Below are 12,240 nucleotides of genomic sequence, written 5' to 3'. Positions count from 1 at the left end.
ATAACATATGTACAACTGGCTAACGGAAGAGGTCTTAAATGATAAATGAAAATAACATTATTGGGATGGAGAGTTGTCTCATTGGCACTCATACCGCATCTTCTTATATCATTTCACCTGTAATTTACCTGTAAAAAAATCGGCGCAAATGAAAAAAAAAAATCGGCGCAAATGAAAGAAAAAATCGGCGCAAATGAAATGCAGATCGGCGCAAATGCAAAACGCCGCTATTTAGAGTATAGATGAAAAGATGAAAAAGGTAATTTAAAAAAAACATATTTTTTAATTGTTCTAAGATAGAAAATAAGAAAAAGTATTATTCTGCTATGTTTTAACAATCAATTCATTTTAGATTTAATCTTTAAAAAAACAACATTAGTTTAAAGCGTAGGTGAAAAAAAGGGGAAGTAATTTAAATTGTTTTTAAAACAACTTTGAAATACACACATTATTTAAGACCTGCAGCTAAGGTAATGAGTGTTAACTAACAGTGTGTTTGACACCAAAGTTGTCAAATGTAGCCATGCACTGAAATGGGTCACCAATTTGAGTTTACACATGCAGCTAGCTGAACTTCTTGTCAAGAGAGAATTACAGATTTGCCGGTATTTCAATGGAAAATCACTTATGAAATCAATCTGAAGGCTTAGGAATCCAGCTGAAAACGGGTCATTTTCAGAATTCCTTGGTTATTTCACTATCCAGCTGGTATCACGGATGACCCCTCAGATTTGTAAAAATCTCTAGTCAGTTGACAGGTATGCTTTAACTGATTTAATCACAAACTAATACATATGAATTAAGCAAAAGTTTCAAAGTCAATAGACCATGACTGAAGGGGTGGGGTCAAATTATAAGATTAAAAGAATGAAAAATGAGAAAAGCCCTGGATCGGATGGATATACAAATGAATTCCTAAAATTTGTTTGGATTGATATAGGTAAATTCATACATAGATCAATTAAATATGGCTATAATCAAGGGGAAATGTCTATTACCCAAAAACAAGGTATTATAACTTGCATACCAAAAGGTGACAAACCAAAACAATACATGAAGAATTGGAGGCCAATCAGTCTTTTAAATAATATTTATAAATTAGCATCAAGTTGCATTGCAGAAAGGATACAGTCAGTTTTAACAATCCTAATTAATAATGACCAGACAGGATTTATACCTGGTAGATTTATTGGTGAAAATACCAGACTAATATACGATTTACTACACTACACTAAATTGTCTCGCCTTCTATACTAATCAATGATATTATGTTAATAGTCCTAAGTATAAAGCTAAGTTTTAATACAACTGTGACATAATTACTTAACATTAACCAAGATAACTAAACAAAGACCAATGAACCTTGAAAATGAGGTCAAGGTCAGATGAACAATGCCAGGCAGACATGTACAGCTAACAATGCTTCTATACAACATATATAGTTGACCTATTACTTATAGTTTAAGAAAAATAGACCAAAATACAAAAACTTTACACTGTGCAATGAACCGTGAAAATGAGGTCAAGGTCAAATAAAACCTGCGCGACTGACATAAAGATCATAAAATATTTCCATTAACCAAATATAGATGACCTATGGCATATAGTATTAGATAAAAAGACCAAAACTCAAAAACTTAACTTTGACCACTGAACCATGAAAATGAGGTCAAGGTCACATGACATCAGCCCGCTAGACAGGTACACCTTACAATCATTCCATACAACAAATATAGTAGACCTATTGCATATAGTATGAGAAAAACAGACCAAAACACAAAAATTTAACTATAACCACTGAACCATGAAAATGAGGTCAAGGTCAAATGACAACTGCCAGTTGGACATGTACACCTTACAGTCCTTCCATACACCGAATATACTAGCCCTATTGCTTATAGTATCTGAGATATGGACTTGACCACCAAAACTTAACCTTGTTCACTGATCCATGAAATGAGGTCGAGGTCAAGGGAAAACTGTCTGACAGACATGAAGACCTTGCAAGGTACACACATATCAAATATAGTTATCCTATTACTTATAATAAGAGAGAATTCAATATTATAAAAAATCTGAACTTTTTTTTCAAGTGGTCACTGAACCATGAAAATTAGGTCAAGGACATTGGATATGTGACTGACGGAAATTTCGTAACATGAGGCATCTATATACAAAGTATGAAGCATCCAGGTCTTACACCTTCTAAAATATAAAGCTTTTAAGAAGTTAGCTAACGCCGCCGCCGTAGCCGCCGTAGCCGCCGCCGCCGGATCACTATACCTATGTCGAGCTTTCTGCAACAAAAGTTGCAGGCTCGGTAAAAATGATATCCCAGGCATTCTCCTCCTCATTGACTCTGAAAAAGCTTTTGATACAATATCCTGGATTTTCATAGAACAAGTTCTTGATTTTTTCAACTTTGGAAATTCCATAAAACATTGGGTTAAAACTTTTTTTTACAAATACCAAATCAGCAATAACGCAGAATAACTTTCTATCAGATTTTTGTCGAGCCTGCAACTTTTGTTGCAGAAAGCTCGACATAGGGATAGTGATCCGGCGGCGGCGGCGGCGGCGGTGTTAGCTCACTTCTTAAAAGCTATATATTTTAGAAGGTGGAAGACCTGGATGCTTCATATTTTGTATATAGATGCCTCATGTTACGAAGTTTCCGTCAGTCACATGTCCAATGTCCTTGACCTCATTTTCATGGTTCAGTGACCACTTGAAAAAAAAGTTCAGAATTTTTGTAACGTTGAATTATCTCTTATTATAAGTAATAGGATAACTATATTTGGTATGTGCGTACCTTGCAAGGTCCTCATGCCCGTCAGAAGGTTTTCACTTGACCTCGACCTCATTTCATGGATCAGTGAACAAGGTTAAGTTTTGGTGGTCAAGTCCATATCTCAGATACTATAAGCAATAGGGCTGGTATATTTGGTGTATGGAAGGACTGGAAGGTGTACATGTCCAATTGGCAGGTGTCATCTGACCTTGACCTCATTTTCATGGTTCAGTGGTTATAGTTAAGTTTTTGTGTTTTGGTCTATTTTTCTCATACTTTATGCAATAGGTCTACTATATTTGTTGTATGGAATGATTGTAAGGTGTACATGTCTAGCGGGCAGATGTCATCTGACCTTGACCTCATTTTCATGGTTCAGTGGTCAAAGTTAAGTCTTTAAGTTTTGATCTTTTTATCTAATATTATATGCCAAAGGTCAACTATATTTGGTGTATGGAAATATATTATGATCTATATGTCAGTCCAGCAGGTTTTATTTGACCATGACCTCAATTGCACGGTTCATTGGACAGTGTTAAGTTTTTGTGTTTTGGTCTATTTTTCTTAAACTAAAAGTAATAGGTCAACTATATTTGTTGTATGGAAGCATTGTTAGCTGTACATGTCTGCCTGGCATGGTTCATCTGACCTTGACCTCATTTTCATGGTTCATTGGTCTATGTTTAACTATCTTGTTTAATGTTAAGTTTATGTGACAGTTGTAATAACGCTTTATACTTAGGACTATCAACATAATATCAATGATTAGTAAAGAAGGCGAGACATTTCAGTGTGTGCACTCTTGTTACAATTGAAAGAGGTTGCAGACAAGGGGATCCTCTATCCCCTTACATTTTCTTGTTATGTGCAGAAATTTTAGGAATATTGTTACGCCCCGGTGATTTGAAAGCTGGTATTTTTACTGTAGTCTCTGTTCCACACTTGATCAATACACGCAGATGTCCGTTGTTGTGTTCGGATTCCTATTTTACAGGAGAAATAGCTGACTTTGACCTTATATTATATGCTAACTTCTTTAAATCTATATATTGACTTTATTTGTGTGTAATTGTTTATTTTGTATTTGTTTATACTTAGTTTCAGTATAATGCGCCAAATGTAACATTACATGTTCTTGTTTATGAATAACCTGTGTATTACGTCACACGTTGTATAAAATATGGAACGCATGTTCTTACGTTGAGATTCTCTCCAAAAACCTCCATGCAGTTAGTAGTTTCTCTTAAACTAGAATTTTCTGCACCAAGTAAGAGCACTTGGTGATAATGCAGTGCACCAAGTAGATTTGCTGCACAAAGTAAAATTGCTTGGTGAAAATATCTAATGCTGATGTACTGTTTGCTCCGGTAAATAGCTTACCATGCACTGAGTATGCCGAGTATTTGAATACACATTGTGTTAACTTTTCTTTACTTATTGACAGTTGTGTGGGACTTTTTCTGTCATTTTATATATAAATTATGTTTCAAACTATTTGTGTCATTTATACTCTAAATGAAAAATAATCTTATTCAGATTGTCTCATACAACTGCCAAGGACGTAATTCAATTGAAAAGCGAAGAGATGTTTTAGACTATCTAAGAGCAAAAGATTGTAGCATGTATTGTCTTCAAGATACACACTTTTCTGAAAAAGATGAACAATTTGTTAAGAATCAATGGGGTGGAGAATGTGTCTTTAGTTCCTTTTCTTCAAATCAAAGAGGAGTGGCCATTTTATTTAATAATAATTTTGAATATAAGATTTTACACAGTAAAAAAGATCAAAATGGTAATCTATTATGATTGAATATTAAAATTGAAGATAGCAATATTACTTTAATTACATTATATGGTCCAAATAGTGACAGCCCTGATTTTTATGATAAAGTTAGTGAAATAATTAAATAATTTGATAATCATACCGTCATTGTGACAGGAGATTATAACTTAGTGCAAAATCAAGACCTTGATACTTTTAATTACTTAAATATAATTAATCCAAAAGCCAAGGAAAAAGTTTTAGATATAAAGGACATTTACAACTTAACTGATCCCTTTAGAGAACTAAATCCAGAAAGTAAAAGATATACTTGGAGGAAACCAAACCCTATAAAACAGGCCAGACTCGATTTTTTTTTAGTTTCACAGAGCTTTTATCCAAATGAAGACTCACTACATGACTTAAAGATACAAAATTCCCTTGCGAAAATGGTGCAGGATATCTCAGGATAATCTTGAGAAAAATCACAGGGCAATCTTGAGATATCTTGATCCTGAGATAGGGTCAAACATGGGACGGTATTGGAACAAGGATATTCCAGGGATATCCAGGGACCATCCAGAACATAAATTTCCTAGTAGAAAATCCTGTGATAAACCTGTGCGCAGGATTCTCAGGTCCTGGTCTCAGGAAATTATCCTGATGTCAGGATTTACAGATATGCTTGCATTGAGTTGGCCCTGGGATAATCCTGGTATATCCTGTGAATATCCTGAGAATGTCCTTAGTTCTTACGTTGAGATTCTCTCCAAAAACCTCCATGCAGTTAGTTCTCTTAAACTAGAATTTGCTGCACCAAGTAAGAGCACTTGGTGATAATGCAGTGCACCAAGTAGATTTGCTGCACAAAGTAAAATTGCTTGGTGAAAATATTTAATGCTGATGTACTGTTTGCTCGGGTAGATAGCTAACCATGCACCGAGTATGCAGAGTATTTGAATGCAGCGCACCAAGTAGATTTCCCCTAGCTGCACCAAGTAATGCAGTGCACCAAGTAGGAGTACTTGGTGATAATATTTAATGCACCGAATATGCTGAGTATTTGAATGCAGTGCACTAAGTAGATTTTAATGCACCAAGTATGCAGAGAATTTAAATGCCGTGCACCAAGTAGATCTTCTTGCACCGAGCAATTGTTTTATTAATCTTAGTGCAAGTAATGCACCTTGCCGTATTACTTATTGTATATAATTATTAACGTATTTTGTTTAAATAGAAATAATACAATTAACGAACTTCCATTATGATTTTTATTATTACTTCCTTCACCGGAGGCCCACAAAAGTAACTACGGGTGTATATTCTGACCAGAAAACCCCGGAACGTTACCATATTACTTTGAAAAAACGAAAATATATAAGGTATTACTATTGAAGACTCAGAATTTTTGATATCACAATATGCTGATGACACCACACTTATCTTAGATGGTTCACCGGAATCCTTAGATGCATCACTTTGTGTTTTAGAACTATATGCTGAATGGTCTGGTCTCAAGATGAATTTAGAGAAAACAAAGGTAGTCTGGATTGGGAAAAGGAAATATAGCCAAGATACAATGTGTGTAAAGTGGGGATTGGAGTGGGGTTCCAACAGATTTACGCTCTTGGGTATTAGATATTCAGTAGACTTACAAGAAATGGGAACACTAAATTTTGAACCCAAATTTAAAAAGATAGAAAGAACAACGAAAAGCTGGTCTAACAAATACTTATCCCCAATTGGAAAAATTTTATTTGGGATGGTAAACCAGACAAAATTAAAAGAGAAACAATTGCTCAAATATATGAACTGGGTGGACTTAACATGTTAAATCTAAAACAATACATCAAAGGATTAAAACTAACTTGGATAAGAAGAATATTAATCAAACAAACTAATAATTATTGTAAGTTACTAACTTGTACCGAAAAAATTGAATTAAATGAATTATTCTTGGTAGGTCCAAGAACACAAGTAAGAAATCCTTTCTGGCAGGAGGTTTTTAATGCTTGGACTGAACTACAAACAAAAGTAGCTATTAAGAAAGAGTACGATTTTATCACATCTAATCTTTAGAATAATAAAGAAATTAAAATTGGTAATCAAATCCCTCTGTATAAAAAATGGACTGAAAAGGGTGTCTGGCTAATAAATGATTTAATTGATAATGATGGACATTTAAATGATGATTTTATAAGTTAACTTTCACGTAATAAAAATATATACCCAATCCATGCTACCTCAGATTAAGATTTTCTGTTCTTTTTTAAAATTATTATTAATAATATTATATGTTTATAGAAGGATTCAAAATATCAACTTTATGTACTTGTATCGATTTTGCTGATGTACTATGAACATATTTACTATTGTTAATATATATGTGATTCTATCTTTGCCAATAAACACAATACAAAAAAAAAATTATTTATACATGTAAACTAAGCAAAATTTTCAAAGTCAATAGACCAGGACTATTTTTAGAAAATTTAAATATAAACCAAAATAAATCATTAAAAAAATCCTCTCCTTACAATTTTTTTAAAACTAATTACCCCAAAAACTCAATCTCGGCCTTCCCCTTGTGTCATAGAACTTTCTTATAATTTCTAAGAGATCCTTACACTTACACACAAGTTTTTGTTGGAAACTATGAAAACTTTACTTTTTGGCCCCTAAATCCTTAACTGTTGATGCCATAACCCCCAAAATCAATTCCAACCTACCTTTTTTGGTATTGATTTCATAGAGATTAATCCATTTTAACTTAGGTTATTGTTTGGAAACGAAATGTGTCTCAGGACGACGCTGGTGCTGATGCTGCTGACAAAGACATCATTTATTTTATGTAGGCAAACAAATGTTTGCGGTTGTATGAAAATTGGGGGTCTTTCACCTAATTTTTACAAAGTTTATTCACACTATTCATGTGACATAAAACATTATAATAATTTCCAGACTAGGGTTTGGTATGGGTATGAAAATACTTTTCTCTTAAATCCTACGATTTCTCATAACTAATAACTTAGTTATTTTTATGATATATTATTATTTAAAGACCTTAAGGCCAATAAGAAAATGCTAAAAGGGGTCCATATATTTTTTCTCTATCTATCCAACCACATTAAAGGTTTTCAGTCTGTCTCTCATTAATGCCAAGTTAGATTTTACATGTGCAGATGATGCTATAGAAGAATGCAGAACACATCAGATAGAACTAAGATGGGACTTAAAAACAAAACATCACATGGATTTTAAAAAAGCCATTTAGAAAATATATACCTTTATAATAGGAACTATTGATGTCATAAACTTACCACTATATTCATGATATTGCTGGTTTAAACACGAAGACATACAACTGGACATTCGTTCAACATATGCATACCCTGAAAAAGAAAGCATTAATCAATTTTAATTCAAACATAGCTTGATTAAAGTCAATTCTGTATCTTAACATAAATGTTTTGTTAGTTTGATTAATCTTTAAATGAATTATTTCAATATTATGCTAGTATCAGTAAATGAAATTGAATATTTTGGACAGGAATAGTGTTGTCTTCAATTTTCTTTCCATTTTCTGATCAATGTGTTTCTGACCAAGATAAATATTTTTTTAAACAGAAATATTGCTCAATAAATTTTCTTTTTGCATTCTGACATTTGCTTAGGATATGGTGGAAATACAAAATATCACATGGTAAATGTTCAGAATTATTCAGTTTATTCTTGAACATAATATACTGCATGAACAACTACTTATACTTTTCCAAGGTTTATTGACACAATGCACAATAGCAGCTTCAGTAAGTGTATTTTTAAACTACACATAGAAAGTGTACAGGGACAGTCTCAAAACCTGAATTATATAATAGTGTCTTTAATACTTGATCCTTAATAAACATTTACACCAAAAGGCATCTGTTCTGTTAAATAGCAAAACGTTTAGTCTTTATTACTTTGATCTTTGAAGTATACAATGTCACATGGTAGTCTATTTATAAAGGGACTGGATGAAAGACATAGATCACTTCCTGTATAAATGATCGAAAATTTCAAGACGTTCCAAAAAACTTGATTCAGAGGATATCTGAATGGCCCATAGATGCTAATAAAACTTGCCAATATATAATGATTAATGCAAGCAAAAAACATATACAAATACTTACAAATAATGAAGTTGGTTGACAACAGAATCAGCAGAACAATAGTTATTGTGATCACTAATTTGACATCTTTCCTTCTTTGATTACCTAAAATCATTGAAAATAAAGTTTAATTTATAGGTTTTATCAGCTCTTCAAACTTTTGCAATTAGAATTTTTATTTTTAATTATTTTGCCTTAAATATCACTGAAGAGACATTAATTGTCAAAATTAGCATCTGGTGAAGTAAAATTGTGACTGTTTATTGTATGAATTGATAAGCATATGGTTAATTTGTAAGTCACTCTAGTATTGTATGTACATTTTATATTGAAACAGATAAAAGTATTTTGCTGTATTAAATGTTTTCGCACTGTATAATACTGATTTCCTATATTGTAAACATGAGAGTTTTTGATAGAAATTTGAGGGAAAGTTGTCTCAATTTCATGTACTTGTTTGTTATACCCATTCAAACAAATCAATCTGAAGAATCGGATTTGTTCCTACTGTAAAGCCCAACACAGATGACGTGAGTCTTTGAAAGTATAAATAAATGTCCATTCAATGTAGTCTTCATATTGCTTGACAGCACAGCAGTCTTATCCATAATAAACAGCTGTGCCATGAGAACATGATATACTCGTCAATTAAACAATGAACAAAGTTCAATAACTTCTCAGTGTCATTTCAAAAATTTATAAAACACCTAAAGATAGGTTATTTTTATAATCATAATAGAACACACCCATGATATCACGGGTCTGTGAAAGAATTAAAGTATATAACTGTGTGTAAGCCTTATTTTAGCCTGGATTTTTAGTATTGGTATTGTCATCTGATAGTCCTGCTGAATATAAGATGCACAGTTTTCTCTGCTTTCAAAATCAACAAAACATAATGAATGATGTCTGTAAAAGCCAACAGTTGAAAGTAACTTTCTAAATAATTCTGCAAACTTTGAAAATGCATTTATTGTATCATATTTTATTTTTGCTTTTTACTGAAAATATACCATTGAGGTGTAATTTTTGGGAATTTGTAGAGTAAACAGAGAATGCCATACAATAACATTAAAAACGATCCGATTCAAGCTCAAATATGAAAAATCTACCCAATATGCCGAAAAATGTCACTTTTCAGATGTTTTTTGGTAAATATGAAAGTGGCCGCATCCGTGTTCATCCTCAACCTTTATATATGATATGTATTATCATAAAATACAACTTACATTTCAATATTAAGGATGAACACGAATGCAGCCACTTTCGTTTTACACGAAAACCGTCTAAAATTTAACTAAAATGCTAGAATTATGAGGATTTCAGTAATTTAGCATGACTTAATGGTGCTAGTACCTGATATATGTGCATTGTATTGTCAAAAACAGCCCATATTTATGTAGCAGAAGCATTCTACTGTCCAATAAATAACTAAAGGTTTACATTTTAACAATTTTGTAAAACTGCTATATTTTGGGGCCAAAAGGGGTCTTACTGAACCTACTCCTTTGCCAGATTTCATCCAAATTTAGGACAATGAATATATCAAAATGAATTTCAGTTTGATATATACCATATATACCATAAAATTGAGGGGAAGCAAAAGATAAAACTTTAAATTATAAATACATACATGTACAAAACGGAAAGGAATTTATATCTTTATTATTGATTTTCTTCTTGGGGATATCCGGATCTTCTGTGCTGCAAACAGATAACATGTTAATGTTTCACATTTTTCCAAAAACTATAAAAAGCTTAAAACCATACTTTGGAACCATTGAGCTAACCAGATGCTCCACAGGGTGCAGCTTTATACGACCGCAGAGGTTGAACCCTGAACGGTTGGGGCAAGTATGGACACAACATTCAAGCTGGATTCAGCTCTAAATTTGGATTGTGATTAAATAGTTGACACAGCATAGGTTTCTGACACAGAATGAATGTGGTCTAATGAACTTAAAATATTTTTTTTGCCTTTGAGCAATTCACTATGATGTTGAATAATAATCCTCTCAAAAAAATGTTTGAAGAAATTTTCTATTTAATTTTTTATTTATGAAATCTGAAATGAGAAAAATTTCCCCCCCCCATTTTTTTTCACATCCCCCTTTCCATTTTTCCAAAACTGATCTCAATTCAAATCTCTAATGGAGTTTGCAACAATAACTACTCATTTAAATACATCATAGAATATTAAAATGTTAAATAAAGTGCTTGTTATCACTGAATGGTAAAGGTTGTTTTAATTTATCAGTTGGTAGTAAAAGTGTAATTGAGAATGGAAAATGAACATACTAGTTCAGTGATAATGAACGCCATACTAATTTCCAAATTGTACACAAGAAACTAAATTTTTTTTTTTTTTTAAACGTAATAATATCTTTATTGCATATTTGCTGTAACAATTTACTAAGTTTACAGCTTGTAACTTAGTATCCCTCATGTTAGTTTACCTAATAGTTTAGGGAAGCACTATTTGGTAAGATATAACTTATTCATAATATTAGTATCTATAGTACAATTGATTTCACAATTATATAAAATAAATATTGTGAATACACATACAGATCTTTGTTAAATAATTTCTTTCCCTTTTTTATTATACATTAACTTTTCCGGAATCTTTTCCGTTATCGATTTTATCAAATGATCCGTATTCCATTGAAAGAAATTTGGCATAGTTAGTGTTGTTTCAGCAAGCATGTGCGTTATCGCATTATTGATTGTGTCTAAATATTCTTATATAAACAGGATTTAACTTATTTTATAAAATTTGGTAAGTGTGCAATTTTTGTTTAAATTTCTACTGATCTATTGTATGTCGTCGTGTATATGTATTACACAAGTTAAGTCATTCATTTTAGCGTGCACAATTCACAATTTGTCTACACTAGAATAAATTATTAAATAATCGTAATTACACATGTTTATCTTTTTTTTCCCCTATAATGGTTATGAATAAAACAACAATATGTACCATGTCGTTACTTATGCATGGTTGAACATTTTTACAAACATGCCGACATGCATGATTGAACTTGTGAATAAACATGACCATATATGGCTTGTAAACAATTAACAATTGTGTTTACAAATTACTATGTTTTTACTTTTTATAAAATAATGTTTCAAACATTTAAATTGATTTAATTCTGATTTTTTTTTCAATCTTCAATGAATCTATTTGTTTTTAGAATTATCTTGCTATTATTTTTGTTATTAAAATTGTTCATTTCAATAATATCTGAAATTTCTTTTTGGAAAATTTTCAGAATGTTTATTTTTTTTGTTTTCTTTTCTGAGACATAATATGCTTTATATAATGAAAAGGATATTATTGTTAGTATGTAGTTAATATCAAAGTATGCTGAGTCTTCAATTTTATACCCTATTACTAGATTTTCAAGACTTATAATGTTTTTGTCTATACCTAGGGAGTTCATTAATTTCATTGCTATTTTTAGGAAGTCTGTATTAAATAAGCAGTTGACAAAAAAGTGTTCATAGTTATCGTTTTCTTTACAATGCTTACA

The 12,240-nt window shown here is 31.7% G+C and overlaps 1 protein-coding gene across 2 annotated transcripts in view; it reads right to left on the bottom strand.

Moving 5' to 3' along the window:
- LOC143067790 (uncharacterized) overlaps positions 1 to 7,940 on the bottom strand; it is a 48,337-nt gene extending 40,397 nt beyond the window's left edge. For both annotated transcript variants that reach the window (XM_076241326.1, XM_076241327.1), the window contains exon 1: positions 7,874 to 7,940. In XM_076241326.1, the coding sequence (XP_076097441.1) occupies positions 7,874 to 7,925 (52 nt within the window). In that variant the 5' untranslated portion in view covers positions 7,926 to 7,940. The remainder of the gene's footprint in view (positions 1 to 7,873) is intronic.
- Positions 7,941 to 12,240: the final 4,300 nt, after the last annotated feature.

This window comes from Mytilus galloprovincialis, chromosome 3 (genome assembly GCF_965363235.1).
Source record: "Mytilus galloprovincialis chromosome 3, xbMytGall1.hap1.1, whole genome shotgun sequence".
Lineage (NCBI taxonomy): Eukaryota > Metazoa > Mollusca > Bivalvia > Mytilida > Mytilidae > Mytilus > Mytilus galloprovincialis.
Note: the sequence above shows the minus strand (reverse complement) of the source record. Positions and strands in the feature narration are given on the sequence as shown.